General features: G+C 38.2%; 1 protein-coding gene across 6 annotated transcripts in view; it reads right to left on the bottom strand.

Annotated features, from left to right (window-relative positions):
• LOC136830786 (Krueppel-like factor 8) overlaps nt 1-19,298 on the bottom strand; it is a 196,598-nt gene that overhangs the window by 40,554 nt on the left and 136,746 nt on the right. For 4 of the 6 annotated variants that reach the window (XM_067090706.1, XM_067090704.1, XM_067090703.1 and 1 more), the window contains one exon: nt 15,364-15,419. The exons of the other annotated variants lie outside the window; for them this stretch is intronic. In XM_067090706.1, coding sequence (XP_066946807.1) covers nt 15,364-15,393 — 30 coding nt within the window. In that variant the 5' untranslated portion in view covers nt 15,394-15,419. The remainder of the gene's footprint in view (nt 1-15,363; nt 15,420-19,298) is intronic. 6 annotated transcript variants of the gene reach the window in all.

Below are 19,298 nucleotides of genomic sequence, written 5' to 3'. Positions count from 1 at the left end.
GGGCGGCTCCCTAAACCAACCTGGATACGCCCCTTGAGTCTTGCGGTGCCGCCCGGGACAATGAGGTACAGGCCTCCTACCCCCCCAATTTGCTAGATCCCAGGAGTGCCACTAGGAGCTGGAGGGTATGGATCCATGCAGAGGGGTACCTGGTTGAAGACTGTGGGGGGGTGGGGGGAGGGGGAGTCTGACCATGCAATTGTTGTAGTAATTTTATGCAACACAGCGCTGGCATAATGTACCAACTGCATTGTGGTTCCTACGCCAAGCGACTCAGAATTCCGGGCCTTCTGTGTGGTCCATGAATTTGTAAATTCAACATGCCTTTGCAATTGTGCCAAGGACCAAGGGTAGCGGTGATGTTAAGGATAGAAAAGATGGAGAGAGAATCTTAGGAATGATTACCTTGTTTAGGTTCTCTCTCTCTCTCTCTCTCTCTCTCTCTCTCTCTCTCTCTCTCTCTCTCTCTCTCTCTCTCTCCAAGCAGCAACCCACAGCAGTCGTCTGAAAATTAAGTACCTAATTCACCCTTTAGGTCAACATACAGTAGAATCGCAGTCCTATCTGTTTATAAGCTGAGCGAGTTACCACGGCCCTACGAGAGAGAGAGAGAGAGAGAGAGAGAGAGAGAGAGAGAGAGAGAGAGAGAGAGAGAGAGAGAGAGAATTTCAGCCTTACAATTAAACACACTGAATCATCGAATCATAAAAATGCTGATTTTTCTTTTGATATGCCAGATACAGAATGTGGCTCTTTCGTTTAATTAAGGACCCGATTTGTAACAGTAAATTTCAATTAAGCTCATTTCTCACAGAGGCAAAAATCGCAGTAATTAAGTTTCTGATATTTTTTAAATGGTTTTCCCCCTAATGCATAAGGGCATCAAGATTTATAAAAGTGATAAAGTGCAATATAAATCAATAACAAAAGATTTGCACAACAAAGTTTGCATTGGTCATTTCCAGAAGCGGTATAAAAAATTGTATATTACGAAAAGAAGACATTAAAATAATTCAAGTATCAAAATTCTTATAAAATCCCATGTATAAGTTCGGATAAAACTATCACAAGGACCGTTTCTGGAAACGATATGATAACTCTTAACATCAAATGCCAGAAAGAAATAAAGAAGCACTTCAAAAAGAAAATCAAAATTAATATCAACAAACACTTATGAAGCCGAGGACCAACAACAAAAGCAAAATTCAAATCAAGTATCAAATATATTAGGGGAGACGAGCAACAGGGTGGAGGTAATTAACACTACACAAGTCATCTGATCCCATTATCAACACCGGAGCTAACAAACACACCCCCTCCCTATGTAACCCCCTCCCCTCTTTCCCCTTTCCCTCCCCCCATACCCTGCCCTGCCCTGCCCTCACGCGAAAGCATCCTCCCTCGAAACCCTGATGGGTTTACGCCCCATAACTCACACCCAATTGTCAACTAGGCGTAATATTTATTCAGTTCGGTGTCAAACCCCGAAATAATTTCCCATGATTTCTTCATTACACTGAGCGAACGATTCTGTGGTGAAAATGCGCAATCATAAGGGCGTGTGTACTTCAGCATCAAATGATTAAACTGCGTAATAAAGATTACTTAAAAGTAATCCGAAATGCCCTTATCACAATTTAGAATGGATATTTACCAAAAAATTCTTGCTTGCCCAACCAAACACTCTTACTCCTTTCCAGCCCACACACACACACACACACACTATATATATATATATATATATATATATATATATATATATATATATATATATATATATATATATATATATATATACATACATACATACATACATACATACATACATACATACATATATATATATAATTTTTTCTCACAAAATACTGAATACTACAATACCGTGATTGCCAACCAATTGTATTTTTACACTAGCATTTCGAACGAGCGCAGTTAGGTATGCACGGACAAAATACCGTGGGAAAATACGGATTTTCGAGTGCCAAGTCAAAACAAAGAAAAATAACGCCAAAAATAAAACGCGCAGAAAAAAAAAAAAAAAAAAAAAGAGGCGAGGACTGGTGCGGGAGAAAGTTGTTCGGGCAAAAACAAAACCCATTTACCCTTTCCTGAAAGCCAGTGCGACTCGAAGGGTGTTGTTCTTTGCCCGCCCCGAAAATTCCTGGGAACGGCCTTTTTGTCCTCCTCACCACAAATCATTTCCTTTGCTTGGGACATCCCTTGTAGGTCCTGTAATCCGGAGTCTTAGACCTGTTACAGTGAGAAATTTTTAAGCATCCTTTTCGACTGCAGACCATTTCCCTGTTGAGATATTCCCGAGTACCAGTTTTTTAATGTATTCCGTTAGGAAGTGGACAAAAAGGAGACATACATTTCATGAGAAAGAATTCAACCCACAGCATAGTTCATCCACAATTCTCTACCTTGTTTGGGCAGTGCTACATCCTACTTTTTACAGGAGTATCTAGCAAGGAGAGAGAGAGAGAGAGAGAGAGAGAGAGAGAGAGAGAGAGAGAGAGAGAGAGAGAGATCCTGCTAACAAGACCAAGCCCAAACTTCTTCGCCTCATCTTCCTTTTGTCGGGTATTTCCACATCCTACTTTATGCTGTGCTTCACCAGACAAACTGAAATTTCAAGTGAGTTTGTAAAGTCCTTGACTCTTGAGAAGAAACCAGCTTGTAAACTCCAGCATTTGGAAACTTGAGTAACCATCGCGACCCAAAGGCAAAAAATCAAACACCTTACGATATCGCTTTAACCCAAACCCCTCCAGTTCCTCACGGAATTCTCCACGGGGTGTAACCCTGCCCGCGCGCGCATAGTAGTAGTAGTAGTGGTGGTAGTAGTAGTAGTAGTAGGTATATCAAAGGTTCCTCTGGAAGGCGATCTTTCCCACGCCCCGGTGGGCTGCTGCCCGACGTCGCTGGCTCCCCGCCCGCCCTCAACCCGATCTAGACAACATTTCCCGTCCCTCGTCACTGAGGTCATCTGTTTCGACACACCCTTCCATTGTAACTTATCCCACACACACACACACACACACACTTGCACTCCCTCTAGCCTGTTTCACTCACGGAACACGGGTTTATGTTTATCTCCGTCTATCATCAGCGTACGAGAATTTTTCGGACAAGCACTGCTATATTTCATATTCATGTTAATTAATTTGGAGGTCATAGCGTTCGCTTTTGTTGAACGAATTTAATAAGAGCAGAGTCAGTGTTTGCATAGGCGAGAGAGGAGAGAGAGAGAGAGAGAGAGAGAGAGAGAGAGAGAGAGAGAGAGAGAGAGCGTCAGTGAGTTGCTTGACGTGAAGTCCTCAAGGAAAAGTTAACGAAATAAAAGAGAAAAATCCAAAACTACAAAAATCAAATGGAAAAGTTTTTAAAATCTCTTACAAGAGTCAACTACAAAAACCTGACGGGAAAAAAAAAAAAAACTAAAAATGTACCGAACCCAAACTACACGACAATGAAAATTTCCCAATCGTCTTCCTCGAAGGCCGTCCATAATCAAATGCTCCACAAGATGTTAAGAGACCTTATCCGTGATGTAAACACCCTAAGCGGGTTTTTGCCGCGTCAAGGAATCATTTTTTTATGCCTCGTCTCATACATACTTTTAATACAACTTCTTACCTTTCCCACGGAATGGGTGTGGCGTTGCAGGAACAAGGGGGAGGGGGGTACACAAGGAAGGAGGGAAAAGGAGATGTATATGTATGTATATATATATATATATATATATATATATATATATATATATATATATATATATATATATATATATATATATATATATATATATATAAATATATATAAAATATAATATATAATATATATATATATATAAATATAATATATATATATAAATATATATATATATATATATATATATATATATATATATATATATATATATATATATATATATATATATATATATATATATATAAATAAACATAATTATATATTATATATATATGTGTGTTTGTGGTTATGAAAAGAATATATTTCCGCCACCACAGACAGAGAGAGAGAGAGAGAGAGAGAGAGAGAGAGAGAGAGAGAGAGAGAGAGAGAGAGAGAGAGAGAGAGAGAGAGAGAGAGAGAGAGACACTGTCTATGATAGCCGGATGTTAAGGTGAGTGTCGACCGGACATTCCACCTTAACAACTCACCTTCCTCCACCCTTCATCACCTGAATATCTGAGGTTACTGGTTCCTCTCCCCAATTTTTTTTTACATAATCGTTATAAACGTCCCACTTGTATGCAAGGAGGAGCTTGGGGCCAATGCACGCGCGTGATTTGTCCTTAAAAATAAATCAGAGTTGAAGAAAAAGAGACACTGCTATCTATATTCTCCGATCTGTACTTTACTTATCCTCATATAAATAATAAAGTATAATCTTTAATATTTAATAAAAAAAATTAATAGCAACACATTTATAACATGAAGGGCAAACGCATATTACACAGAGAAACAATCTCAAGAAAATATTTTTCAGCTCCCATTAGACATCGAACCGAACCCAAAATTTGTCAGCATAAAAACTATCAGTCAAATATAACAAACTGAAAAATGGATCAACGAAACGGGGATATATCGCAGCCTGCTTAAAGCCCCAATTTGCCCGTGCATCCATCCATGCACATCTGCACAGGTGCATAATCGCAAACACGGCCATAACCACGCATTTCACACACGTGTGCACACGCAAATAGGCAGCAAGTTTTCATGCAAAAAGAACCCCAGGGCACGTTCTTTATTTGATGCGTTAAATATTAAAGTCCGTAATGCAAGCAAAAAGCAACAAGATTTAAAACCCATTGCCGAATCATTGGGCAACGATGATGTGTGAACGTTTTATCTGCATACTGCTAAATGTTCCATCTACACAATGCCAGTCAAGTCGATTTATGACTCTCTCTCTCTCTCTCTCTCTCTCTCTCTCTCTCTCTCTCTCTCTCTCTCTCTCGTCCTATTTTCAACTAAAAGTATGTCGCAGCTTCATTATTAATAGATACCGCCAATCTTTCTCTTCCTTTTAATAAAACTTTACTTTCAACCAACTGAACATCAGTTTCATAAAACCTGCTGATACCTGCAAGCTCCTCACTCTCACTTAAATATCTATTGCATGTAAATACGCTGGGAAGAAACACAGAATTTAGAGGAAAATCATTTACCGAGACTCAAAATGTAGTAGGTACATCCCGCGTTCCTTTGGCGCTGAGAAAACGACCGAAATAAGTGACTTTTGAGTTCACAATCTTCAATACTTTATCTGTAAACGAGGCCAGACCACATTAAAACTCAGGATAGTGAGGGCCAGCGTGGTCACAACAGTATAAAACTATAAAATATCTTTAGAAAAAATTATCTTCCGCTTACAGCCCCAAGTAATGATAGAATTTCCATCAACTTTCTGCATGTCAATCATCCTCGACAATACGTCAATAAAGACCCTACACAGATTTGTGTGCAGATTTTTTTGTTGAAATTTGATAGAACATTCTAGTGATACAATGACAATTTATGAAATAAATAAGAGCAAGCCATAAATTCAACGTCTATCACCCACATGCACGAATCCTATGCAAATATATATGCATAAAAACGAGAGAGAGAGAGAGAGAGAGAGAGAGAGAGAGAGAGAGAGAGAGAGAGAGATCGCACGACTGTTGAAAACTGTCACAGGCTTTTCAGTTATACGTGCACGTTTCACACCAAAAACAACTTTCTAAGACAGATATTGGAATCACACATATCACCACGATGCAAGGACTTTACACGACTTTTACGGATAAAAAAAAAATTATTTTCAGCAATTTAGCAGCACCAAACATCTACGTAACGGCAAGCAGGTATCATAACAGTTTCAATTTACAGTCGCACCCATAACTCCATTTTCAAGGTTCTAATGGTTTGTCCCTTATTCTAAAGTAAGATGCTTTTTAATCAAAATGCCATTAAAAAAAATATTTCAAGGAATTTTTTGGTGCGTGATGGCCATTGCGGGGAAGTGTATAATATCCAATTTAGTGCCTGAGGTTTGTTTGCGCTGTTTTGCCTACACACACACACACACACACACACACACACACACACACACACAAACTACTTGCCACGTCTTTCCTTCACACTCAATCACCGTACCTATTATTAGCACTGTCACCCGAATTATTCTCAATCTTCATATTACCTACACAATTACATACACTCAATGCCTATATCATACTAATCACACTATTCCATGATAAAAATGAAATGCTTGTTTACTAATCAAATCATGAAACGCCTCAACGCGATGTTATACCCTCGATGCCGTATCAAAACAATCGGACTATTACACATGAAATAAAAATGTTTACGTCGAAGACAAACTGAACTAAATATGCAGCCGTACTGCAGGACTGACAGACCGACAGAGACTAATAAATAATGGACGAATTGCATAAAAACTGATTGCTGATCTTGTCGCCGTCGGTCGATCCCAGAATTTCTATTTTGGTCTTTGTTACGGATTCACTTTGAAACAAAGAAACACAAAGGAAAAAGATACAATGTTCTTGCAAAAGCCGGTATATATGGCAAGGGTGTGTATGTGAACGACTGTGTGTGCATATTGCGGGCGCGCGCACGCGAATGCTGTCGAGGCGTGTGTGTGTGTGTGTGTGTAAGAGTACGAACGAACATGGAGAGCGCGGTCAGCGCGCTTGATTGATTGAGTGGATATAAATCGCTTTAGATTCGAATGACTCACTCACGCCATAAGAGACAAGGGGTCAGGGAAGCGCTCGAGCATGGAGGGGAGGAAAGGGGAGGGGGAGGGGGAAGGAAAGGAATGAAGGATGACATAAATGGAGGGGTACAGTGGCGGGGGGAGGGGCTGGAATCACGTGGAATGGGGGCATCAGGGGGTTCTCCACTTGACCCTGTGGAGCTGGTAAGGCCAATATTGTTCCCCATTCATTCACAACATAACAATGAACTAGGCCCCCACCCATCGCCACCCACGCCCTTCACCCACGCTACCACCCATTTACCGACGCCCTAAACTAACGCCCTCCGCTATACAAGCCACTACCCACGGCTCCCAGCCTACGCCCATCCACTATTCTTCGAAAGGGGATGGGGGTAGACAAGAAGGCATGGCCACCTCCTCCTCTCCCTCCTTCCCCTAAATAAATACTCTTTTCTTCTTAAGTAGGTTTTCCTTTTCTCTTATCCCCCTTCCCTCTACTTTCAAGATATCATCCCTCTCAAAGAGTCAATAACTACTGCTGGGCAAAGAAATTCATCTTCCAATGGAGAAAATATTAACCAACCTTGAAATGCTAAATTTAAAACAAAAAATAAAATATCAAAACCTTCTAAAATTATCAACAAAAATAAAAAAAACTCATAAATCGAAAAAACAAATCCTTCTAAAATTATCAACTTCCCCACAGATAAAACTGACAAATCGAAAAAAAAACCTTCTAAAATTATCAACTTCTAAAAATTATCAACTTCCCCACAGATAAAATTGACAAATCGAAAAAACTTCTAAAATTATCAACTTCCCCACAGATAAAATTGACAAATCGAAAAAAACTTCTAAAATTATCAACTTCCCCACAGATAAAATTGACAAATCGAAAAAACCTTCTAAAATTATCAACTTCCCCACAGATAAAACTGACAAATCGAAAAAAACTTCTAAAATTATCAACTTCCCCACAGATAACATTGACAAATCGAAAAAACCTAAAATTATCAACTTCCCCACAGATAAAATTGACAAATCGAAAAAACCTTTATCTAAAATTATCAACTTCCCCTTCCCACAGATAAAACTGACAAATCGAAAAAAAACTTCTAAAATTATCAACTTCCCCACAGATAAAATTGACAAATCGAAAAAAACCTTCTAAAATTATCAACCTCCCCACAGATAAAACTGACAAATCGAAAAACCTAAAATTATCAACTTCCACAAAGATAAAGCTGACAAATCGAAAAAAAACTTCTAAAATTATCAACTTCCCCACAGATGAAATCGACAAACCGAAAAAACCTTCTAACAGAAATTAAATGGGAATTTCAGGAAAAAAATTTTCCAACATAACAAGTTACATAAAACTGAAAAAAATAACTCCCACAATGAGAGCCACGAAAACAAAGCCATCAACCACTGCTCAAATGACAAAAATGAAACTCTGAAGTTTTACTTCTGCCAGTAACATAACATCCCTCTTTGGGAAAGGCAATAAATTGAGAAATTATTCCCAGAATCTGTAAGGTTAAAGCAAGCTTTACTTCTGGGATGCTAGTGGCATAGGAATCGTGAAAGGCTGTTCAAAATGAAATCATAATAATTCAGACATAAAACCAGACTGAAAATATTACCATATTCGTTGAATGCGTGGAAGCTAGTCTAAGCATATTGCACCGTATAAAAAAAAAAAAAATACAATGTGGTTCCCATTTTCAGGAAAGCTTTAAACTGTGTCAGCCTAGCACAGCACTCCGCTCACTGTACAAATACAATGCCACAATCACATTTAACCTTGTAACAATTTTACAGAAATATTATATTGAATATGTTACGAATGTCGCAGCGCATTCAAATCTGTCCACAAAAAAAAGTAGACGAATATCCTTGCAGGCGTAATTAACCTACTTTTGAAAAGTCCGGAAATGAGTGCACAGATTAAAATAAGGCGTTTTCTCTAAATGGCAGTGGGCGTGGTAACCTTATCTTCTTTGATGAAGTTGACCTCAGAAAACGGGTAATTGTTTTCATCGACTTGATAGACATTGTTAAGAGAATATAATTAGGAGAATTTTACTGTCTATTTAACTGATATCGCATATCAGTCTTTCCAATTAAATCTCGAGTAATTGCTTTAATGATCAACTTTATAGCACTGATATCTGAAAATCCATAGAAACACAACTCAATTAATGCATCCAATGAAAAGAAATGTTACAAAAATTGTTACGCATGAAATGCTGCGAGAAATATTATTTATTGCACAAGAAATACTGATGGATTAAATGAGCCGTTATTTGCAAACGTCACAGACCTTTAACTTAGATCGCCAACTTAACATATATATATATAAAAAAAATCAGGAAACTTCATTTTTTCCCACAAAAATCACATTAGCGATGCTCACTTTCTAGATGAGAGGAAAGAAGATGGAAAGCAAGTGGAGAGGGAGAGGAGTGGAATGAAGGAGCATAAAATAAGGATGGAGTGGGGGTGTGGAGGGGGGGGGGGTGGTGTTGGAAATATGAAGAAGAAAAGAAAGGCATGGCACAATGTAACCCTCGTTCATTGTAAGGGAAGGGGAGGGTGTGGAATGAAGAGGAATAATGGGGTTGGAAAGTGAGGCTGAGCGGAATTGGAAGATGATAGTAGTGAAGAGAGGAGTGGAATGAAGAAAGAAAGAAGGGGAGTAGAGTGTAAAGATGGAGTTAGTGTATGGAAAAAGGAGAGCACAACGCCTAAACTCCCTTCTTTTCTCTCATTTCCCAGCATGGCAAGAGCATCCCCATTCCCCATAACCCCCACCCCTCCTCCCTCAAAGCCGTCCTCGCCCCATCCCCCTGGAGTGACGTTCTGCGTTCCTTCTGGATTTGATGTGTCATGAAGATATTCGCGAGGAATCATTAGCGCGTTGACGATGGATATTTAGCGACTTGAAACGAGATCGTTAACCGCTGACGTGACTGATACAAACACCAAGGCGTAATAGCTCCCATTCCGAGGCCCAAAAATCACTCGTTAAAACCAGACGTCGAGGATTCCTGGCGGGGGGAGGTTATCCGCACATCCCAGGGCATTTATGGCTGGTATACTGCGTATTTATGAAGCCATTTCTAATAAATGCGGGGAAACCGCAGTCTGTCTGGCAGGTCTCGATATTTTCTACGCACGGGCTGCTTCTAATCTAAACATCAGGCGCCATCAGTCCCTCCGAAAATAACTGCAATATATAAATAAATGCGGGGAAACTTTACAGCTCTCGATATATTCGACGCACGGGCTTCCCCTAAACATCAGGCATCATCTCCCCCCTATTAAAAAAATAAAGAACTACAATAAAGAAAATCATAGGACGGGGACACGCCTGCCAGTGAGACGATAATCGGTACAGAAGTACGGCCATTATTTCTGTCCACGTAAGATAATTACCGTCCACCTACGATAATGACGGTATGAGTATGACAACCGTGGCCCGAGAACGATAATCGTAATTAGCGTTCACATACGGAATCGTTGGGTCATTACGGCAAAATTCACTGAGGGCTAACATTTCGTTTTTCCCCCCTAGTGGTCTTATACGGTTCAAGAGACGACCACATTACTTAGTGAATACTTCGGATGTCCTTTATTAATACATCCCAGGCACTAACTTTCAGATCAATTAAACCCAAATTTTTCACTGATTCCACGGTCTTCTCAAGAGGCATATGTGATGCAAAGATAAAGATAATGAGAGAGAGAGAGAGAGAGAGAGAGAGAGAGAGAGAGAGAGAGAGAGAGAGAGAAATATCTGAACTCAACAGTTGTGCTTAAAACGCTAAAAAACTACTGAAACACTTCTGCTTGCATTTAAACCTTGTGGCATCGTTGAAGCAAGTAGAATAAATGTCTGTAATACAAAGTTCAAATATTAGGTGAGAAAATGGCAAAATGAGGTAATAAACTAATAAATTACCAGTTATACAAAGGAAAAACGACAAAAGAAAAATTTCCTACACATCGCAGAGCGAACAAAATCTAAGCATTAAAGTGTCTGAAATTCAAAGCAAAACCACAATATCTCGAGCATCAAAACTCGTTTAATGATTATTCAGTTTATGATATGCACTAAACTGAATGATTTATCAAGAGAGCGAATACTTTTAAATTATCAACGATTCAGTGATAACTCTAATGAGGAAGGGAAGACATGGATTTTCAATAAATATAAGAATTTTACTCAGAGTAGAATTAGAGTAAGGAGAAATCAACAAACAGACGAAGGAGTAAAGTGAACAATGCACGTTCCGATTTCAAACATAATGCAGGCCAAGCTATACAAGACAGGTATGATAATTGCATACCTAGGCGCTGATTCACCCTGGATAAAAGTTTCATGCCAGCGAGAGTCTAGGAATTAACCACTAATGTTATCCGTCGAAAGTTATTTGACTAATTTTAATAGCTACAGATTTATACAGGTCGTCAACTCTTCACAGTTCTCTCCGACTTCCTACAAAATACATTTACCATTGATAAATAATCCTATGTACCGTGATAGAAACATTTTTGTACCTTGATAAAAATCCTATGTACCTGCATAAAAAAATCTTATGTACCTTGATAAAAATATTATGTACCTTGAAAAAACATCCTATGTACCTTGAAAAAAAATCTTAAGTACCTTGATAAAAATCCTATGTACCTTGATAAAAATGTTATGTACCTTGAAAAAACACCCTATGTACCTTGATAAAAAAAATCTTATGTACCTTGATAAAAAAAAATCTTATGTACCTTGATAAAAATCCTATGTTCTTTGTTCATCTAATAAAAAAAAATTATAGTTCTTTACTCCGATATACTTACGAGGCTTCTCCCGCCCCTCCACACAACAAAAAGCTAAAAAGAACTGGGAAATGAAGGAATTAAATATAACAGAAGGCCAATTTACCAAACAATAGAACCTAAAGCAAGCAGGCGAAGTCTCACGATTTGATAAGCAAATAAGTTAAATCTTGAAGGTAAATCTTGAATAGAATAGAATACAATAGAAGATACAATTCAGGCCAAAGACCAAGCGCTGGGACCTATGAGGTCATTCAGCTCTGAAAGGAAAATTGAGAGTAAAAGGTTACAAAGGTGTAACAGGAGGAAAACCTCGCAGTTGCACTTAGAAACAATTGTTAGAAGAGGGTTAAGGAAAGTAAGATGGAAGAAAGAATATGAATGAAGGTACAGTAAAAGGAATGAAAGGGGTTGCAGCTAGGGGCCAAAGGGACGTTGCAAAGAACCTTAAGCAATGCCTACTGTGCAACGCACATGAGGTGCACTGACGGCACTTCCCTCCTACAGGGTAAAACTTAAAGAATCCAGCTAAAACAATCACGCAATTCACTCCGGTTTCAAAACCGCTACTTGATGAAGAAGACGAACAAGCACGGTTATTTCTTTTATTTGTTTATTTTTTTTTTTTTTGCTACAGATTCAAGCTTTTGTACAAAAGGACAACGTTTCCGAGCTTTCGTCCCACATGCCTGCTTTTAATTGATGGTCTACAAATAAAAAAAAAAGACAGCGTAGTTCCCCAATTGCATGAGTCATCCTAGCCCCTGGGTACAATGTCATCCTAATTACAGGATGATCGATTGCAGTGTTGGTCATAATGGCCTGTTTCTCAATTGTGTCGAACAACTGGAAGAACAAACATTTTAAAAACTCAAAACTAGTTAAATCAAATAATGAGAATCTGCTGGAGAACAGGATCTTACACTTAATATTCTTAAGCTAAGGAATTCGGTATTATTATAAGGACCTCTCTAGAATAAAAAAAATTATCAAAACGAAGGCAAAATTAGAAACAAAATACCAAGAAGCGTAATGGAACATTTTATATACACTTCATTTCAAATACAATCGAGAGAGAGAGAGAGAGAGAGAGAGAGAGAGAGAGAGAGAGAGAGAGAGAGCTGCGTTAGACTATTTTCATGTCCACTTATCACTAAGCTAACAATAATTCTATTCACATGTGGTTGTATTGGTGATCGTGCATATTCAGTGGACGTCAACGATTTATCTAGAAACTTCAGTACACCGATTCAATGAACCGTTAATACGAACGACCAGAACACCACAACAGATTTTAAGCTCATTAAATAAAATTATATAGCGTACATATAGGTGTGTGTAAAAAGCGATACTTAACGCACGTAAATACGCACACACAGTCGTCATAAATACATGGAAATAATTAGCATCCAAACGAATAACGTTATTTCATTCCTAACCAAGTTAGAAAATAAAGGCTGGAAGACAAAACAGTGGAGAACAACCAACTTTACTTATATATAATCCTGACGCATCCTTTCACTTTCTGCATCTGATTACTTCACTTTTCCGGTTGTCCTTCAGTAAACTTGACATTTTGACTTGGAATATAATATTTAGAATTTAGGCCAAAGGCTAAGCGCCGTGATTTGAGAGGTCACTCACCGCTGAAACGGAAACTGAGAGTAAAAAGGTCTGAAAGGTGTAACAGGAGGAAAACCTCGCAGTTGCTAGGAGAGGGTGGAAAGTAAGATGGAAGAAAGAGAATATGAATGGAAAAGGAGTGAAGGGGGTCGCTGACGGTACTACCCCCCTACGGAGGACATATTGACTTACTAATTTCATTCTCGCTACTAATTCCCTGACTGATATAACATTCCCTCTTTTCAGAGACAAGCCAACCGCCAATCCTTTTAATCACTTTTTATAATTTATTTTATATCTACATTTGAAAAATGACAATATGTAGATCACCAGTCCCGTCTGTCATCGAATTATGAAAACATTCAAAGACCTCGAAATTGAAAATGCACTAGTTTTTCCGCGTCAGCTCAGAGTATCGCTTAAGTGAAAGGCATCCAATATTCATAATATATTCACGCATTTGATTAAAAAAGTCAAAAGCAGCGACTAATGAAAAGTACTTCCTCAACTCAAACTGATGATACATTACACCAAATATCTGAGAGAGAGAGAGAGAGAGAGAGAGAGAGAGAGAGAGAGAGAGAGAGAGAGAGAGAGAGAGAGAGAGAGGATATAAAAAACTTGTATTTCTAGTTACAAAAACTAGTTCAAGAGCAGAGCGACTTGTCATTGGACACCTGTAGGGATTGAATATTCAATTGCTAATTTGATTTAATCTAAGACATTACAAAATCCATCATCGTTAGGTCGTTCATTCATTAGGTGAGGGGTTCAGACGCCATAACGAACTAAGCCTTATGAATTAAAGAGAATAACTTAAGGACGGTTTTACACTGGTGGGTGAAGATTACCTTGTTGCGGCACTCCCTTTTGTAATTAAACGATGTACACAACTGGAGCACTACTTACATGCGTTTTTTTTTTTTACTCTCTGCGACCTACAACATACGGATAACAACCACGTGCTACATGTTTCATTGCTCAGATCACTCTACCACTGAGCTACCTAGCCTGAGTGAAAGAGAATATTTCCAAACCATAGATCATTTATTTGGAAATTGTCAATTCAAGCATCTCTTACCAGAGAGAGAGAGAGAGAGAGAGAGAGAGAGAGAGAGAGAGAGAGAGAGAGAGAGAGAGAGAGAGAGAGAATCAAATGCATCCTTGCATCCTCTCTTAAAAGACAGCACGTAGCACAAAATGCCTTCGTCCGCAGGAAAGGACAGAGACAAAAATGGCCGAGATAATCATCCGACGCCAACGATTGTTTCCGAGAAACTCTGCACCTCTCTCTTGTCCGGCGTCGCCTTTCCTGACGACAGGGCACTCATCACTGACAAATCACGAAAAGGTCACACACGGCCAAACTTCGCTTTGTATAGAATGATAAATCCTTAGAGGTCCTCTTGTAATAATCTCTGGAATTCCCTTCTTCCTTCTATTTTTCTCGATTCTAAAACCAGTAAGGAGGAGGTATTTCACCCGTTTCCTTCGCGGTAAAGCCATGCTTCCCAATCCCTCCTTTTTCGTGATGATCAAACGACAGAAAACCAGTAATGGCTTCTGAAAAAGATTCCTACCAAGCTACGGGTGAAAAGGGAATATACTGAGAAAAAATACATAATATTGTCCCAATTTGACTTGGAAAACGAACGTTATAAAAATCACCCCTCCCCCTTTTATTAAAACATATACTTAGACGAAATGATTATGAAATGACTCTTATGGAGACAGAGAGAAAAAAGGGAACTCTACACTGCCCTAAAATGGAAAACTGCAGTGTCTGCAAAATTTTTCGAAATTGAGATGTGCCTCCTACTGGGCTCGTGAAACACTAAAACACAAGGTCCTGCAGTTTCGAAATGAATTTTCAATGCTTTTCACGAGTAATTAGGGGGTCCCATCTGCAGTGTCTGCAAAATCAATAGTAAGGCAAGGGAAAACTGCAGTATCTAAAATTTTTCTCAGTTCTGTATTTTTGCAGACATTGTAGTTTTCATCTTAGGGCAGCATACAAGAACACACAAAGTAAAAAGGATTCCTCACGGAGAAAATCGCAGAAAAAAACACCAACATTCCTTTTTACTGACTAGCAGTCGAATAGTAGTAAGTTAAATTAAAATTTCACCTAGAAACTGCTCATTTCTTACCATTTCAAAAAAGGGGCCTGGAAACTTCATTATGCAGTTAAGATGCGTCCAATTACCTGAAAAGTGGAAAAGAAAACATTAATATGGCCAGAAAGAATCGTGTTTTACCTTATATTATAGAATCATAAATATGCATTATGAATTTCTAAAGCACACACAAACACACACACATCTCAATTCCAAATGATATGCATCTTCATGGCTTGATTCCAAAAAACTTACCATATGTTGAAGTAAGGAAAGTGGGATATAGCTAGCATGTTAACAATTGCAAATAGCAATTAAAAAACAGAAAGGGAAAGAAGATTGTACATTTACCGGAACAATTCATGAAGAAATACAGGGCCTCGTAGTTACAACAACGAGGCACTTTGGTGCTTATTTCCAGAAATGAATGAATGAAAAATGGGTATTTCTTTTATTTATATTTTCAAGATGAATGTTCCTCCATTCGCTAAAAATTGAGGTGATCTGGCAGCAGCAACATGAAGTAAGAAAACTCATCGAGACGCCTCTCCTTATACCGGAAACAACTGGTGCAAAACTCTACGCCGTACAATCACCATGTTTCATCGGCCCAAACTACTATTTTTTTGTGGGGTGGGGGGACTTCATGAGAACTAGTCATATACAAAAACAAGACAGGATGAACAGATTTTAAGACTCATTGCTGATGGAATTCAGCTGCCTACAGTCGCACATCTAACGTATAAATATATTCTGAAATAACCTCTCAGCTCAACTTCAGTCTTTTGCGAAGAGAAATGCTGGTAGGTGGATAAGGCTCATGTTTCGAATACTAATGTAAGCATAAACGAAACCAACCATAAAGTTCCAAATTTATTCCCTCTCTCTCTCTCTCATACACAAAACAGACCTATTCATTACAGTTACATCCTGAATATAATAATAATAAAACAGCGAGTGACTCAGAATTAAACAGTTCTCAGGAACAACATGAACACTAAAAAATAACCATGAAACTCCAGTATGATCAAGGTCAATGCTGAGAGAGAGAGAGAGAGAGAGAGAGAGAGAGAGAGAGAGAGAGAGAGAGAGATCCACTAGCGGTTGCCAAGGACGTCACCAAAGTGAAGAAGCGATGTTGAGACCGCATGATCTATCCTACATCCGGCTTGTTGTGAGAAAAAAAAATAGATATAAAAAAAGGCAGTTAATCCGCAACAGGCATCATAGCAATTGCCAGTTTACTGCGATATAAAATGGTCTTTCCATAAGCTATTTTATTTAGCTAGTCGGTCACTATCACCAATATCCCTTCCTCTTTGATAAAAGTTTCAATAATACTGAGCATTTATATAATTTATATTATTATTATTATTATTATTATTATTATTATTATTATTATTATTATGAAGGACGCTTTTTCTGACAGGAAGAAATGCCGTTTAATCTAAGTTATCTAGGAGTGATTTACACTTTATTTTTGTGAATATTATACACTACATATCTTCCTTGCAAACCATGTAGAGAATTGGTCGTTTTTATCTATGACAAAATTGGGTTACAGGTGGCAAATGATGAGTAATTTAGTAACAACCCTCATTTACACGATTTATATTTACGTGTTGCGTTCGTAAAAAGAACTAGTGAGGATTATTTCATACATAAAACTAAATATAAATAAAGATATTTAGTATGGGTCATATATGAGAACTCACTACCAGATACATAAGGATTATATTATACACAGAACCAAAATATACTTCATGGGATGCAATATAGGTATACGTAACTAAATTAAAGCACTAACAGCAAAGATAATACACGCGAATGATATATAACTGAACAAGCATTAAAAGCCACATGTGGACCACACCATTTTCTTTTAACCCAAGCGCACACGTACAAGACATGACCTACTTACTTTCTGCAGCCCAATTTCTAACAAACAATCAGTGGCAAGTTCCTCGGCCACTTTATTAAGGAAGTTAATTACGTGGCCATTAAACACTAAGTTTCTCGATCAATTTACCCGGTGATTAATACAGGCGCTTAACTGCGGGGCCATTATAAACAAAATCATGCTTTAGCTTCATATAAATCTCTGACAAATTTTCGGACTTCCAACTGCTTTTGTTTTCGCGATCGTATAAATCTCTGACAAATTTCCTCGACCTCCAACTGTTCTTGTTTTCGAGTTTCTAATCACATTTAATCAAATGGCCAAATTAATCCACTTTGATTCATCAAGGGAATTCGATTTAAGCACAGGAGTACTCTCCAGTGCAGGTGATAATTACAAGATGACAAAAGGGAAATGGCACTGAGCAGTGAGTTTATAATTTTCCTTTAATGAAAGTTCCATTCATAAATTCTTTCCTATTTCGAAAACCTCTTGTTTTCTTATCTCTTTTAGTTCCTCTACATTTCCTTTATCATTTTCCATCTCAAAAATGTAAAAGAAGCTTTTCTCTCATTTTTCATTTTCCCATTAAAGAATCTTCCCATTTTTTTCCGCCTTACTCTTTTGCCATTTGTGAAGACAACGATCAACTCAAACCTTGGATGCAATACAGAAAAATTCAAAGACATTCTACTAAATGTATGTATCCAGAAAAACTAGCTCAACTGGGTTTTGGAGTGGTTCACTCTAACTGCTAAGAGAAGTGCTAAGAATTGTGACTGGATGACCATGAATGTTTTCAAAGTGAAGGATTTAAAGTATTATGTAAGAAACAGGAACTAAAAATTCGTGTTATTAGGTTAGTGGGGAAGATTTAAATACTCCAGGTATTGCAATGAATATTATTTAGCCTTGAACGTTCAAAAGGTGTACTATAACATTTTGAATATATTTTCCTTCTTAGAACTCCAATCCAACCATCATATTAGCAATATCTAGGTTAAGATTTTAATTCATCGTGTCAGAATTAAACCAAACTATTTCTGCTGCCTTAATACGGTAGTATCTCATTATTATCAACTTACCTACGGTCTCGTTGGTGATAAAACTATTATTAGGGGTTTAAAGGTCTCTCATGAGCGACATGGACAAGGGACAGGACATTGCACTGTCGCACAACGTCCTAGAGACCAAACACACTTACAATATATATGATAAATACCTAAGCCTCAACTCCACCCACGCTAAGACCAGGGAGGACCAGGCAGTGGCTACTGATGACTTACCACGTAGGACTATGGGCTCCCCAAAACCCAACTTCCCTAGCTCAAATGTAAGACAATGTTTTATTCTGCCAGTTTAATCTATAGAGCCACGAGCGAGGCTCTACGTCCACGCAAAACCAACTGAGCACATCAATGTGAATGTATCCAAAAAGTCGAATCACAAACTTCCCCGCCAATCCCTCAGAAAACAAATGCCAACATGTGGAAAATAGAAGATGGAAAAACAAAGCCGAGCGAATAGAATAATTCTAGCTAACAGACAGCTCTTTCCAAAAATACCCCTGCAGACGGCCGTCCGACTAATAGCTCAGGGACTGTTCGGAGTACCTAAATTATGCAGCATCAACGCAAAGTGACAATACAATGGACCAGTTATGTTTTGACTCGGCCGCTTGATAAGAGATGACATGATTCAAAATCAGGAGCCGCGTCACTATTACGTGCAAAGGTTCCTTAAAAGATGTCTCCTTTTTTGGGCAATGATCAGTATACAGTACGAGTACAAGTTTCTCTATCTCCGACCGCTGGAAAGCCGTTCTGTAACAACAAGTACCTTTTAAAGCATTACATTACTCACAGCCCTGTAATAATCAAATATTCAGGACTTCAAATATTCTAAGGCAACATTGGAACAGTATACCACTCTCCTAGAAAGGAACTTGGGTACAGATATACTAATGTATATTTCTAAAGCGTCTTGTTCTAGTTATTCTTAAATCCTTGCATTGCAATAACACTTTCAAAGAATTAAAAAGATATATTCTGTTGAGAACGCAAGGTCA

Source organism: Macrobrachium rosenbergii, chromosome 47 (assembly GCF_040412425.1).
Source record: "Macrobrachium rosenbergii isolate ZJJX-2024 chromosome 47, ASM4041242v1, whole genome shotgun sequence".
In the NCBI taxonomy this organism is placed as follows: domain Eukaryota; kingdom Metazoa; phylum Arthropoda; class Malacostraca; order Decapoda; family Palaemonidae; genus Macrobrachium; species Macrobrachium rosenbergii.
Note: the sequence above shows the minus strand (reverse complement) of the source record. Positions and strands in the feature narration are given on the sequence as shown.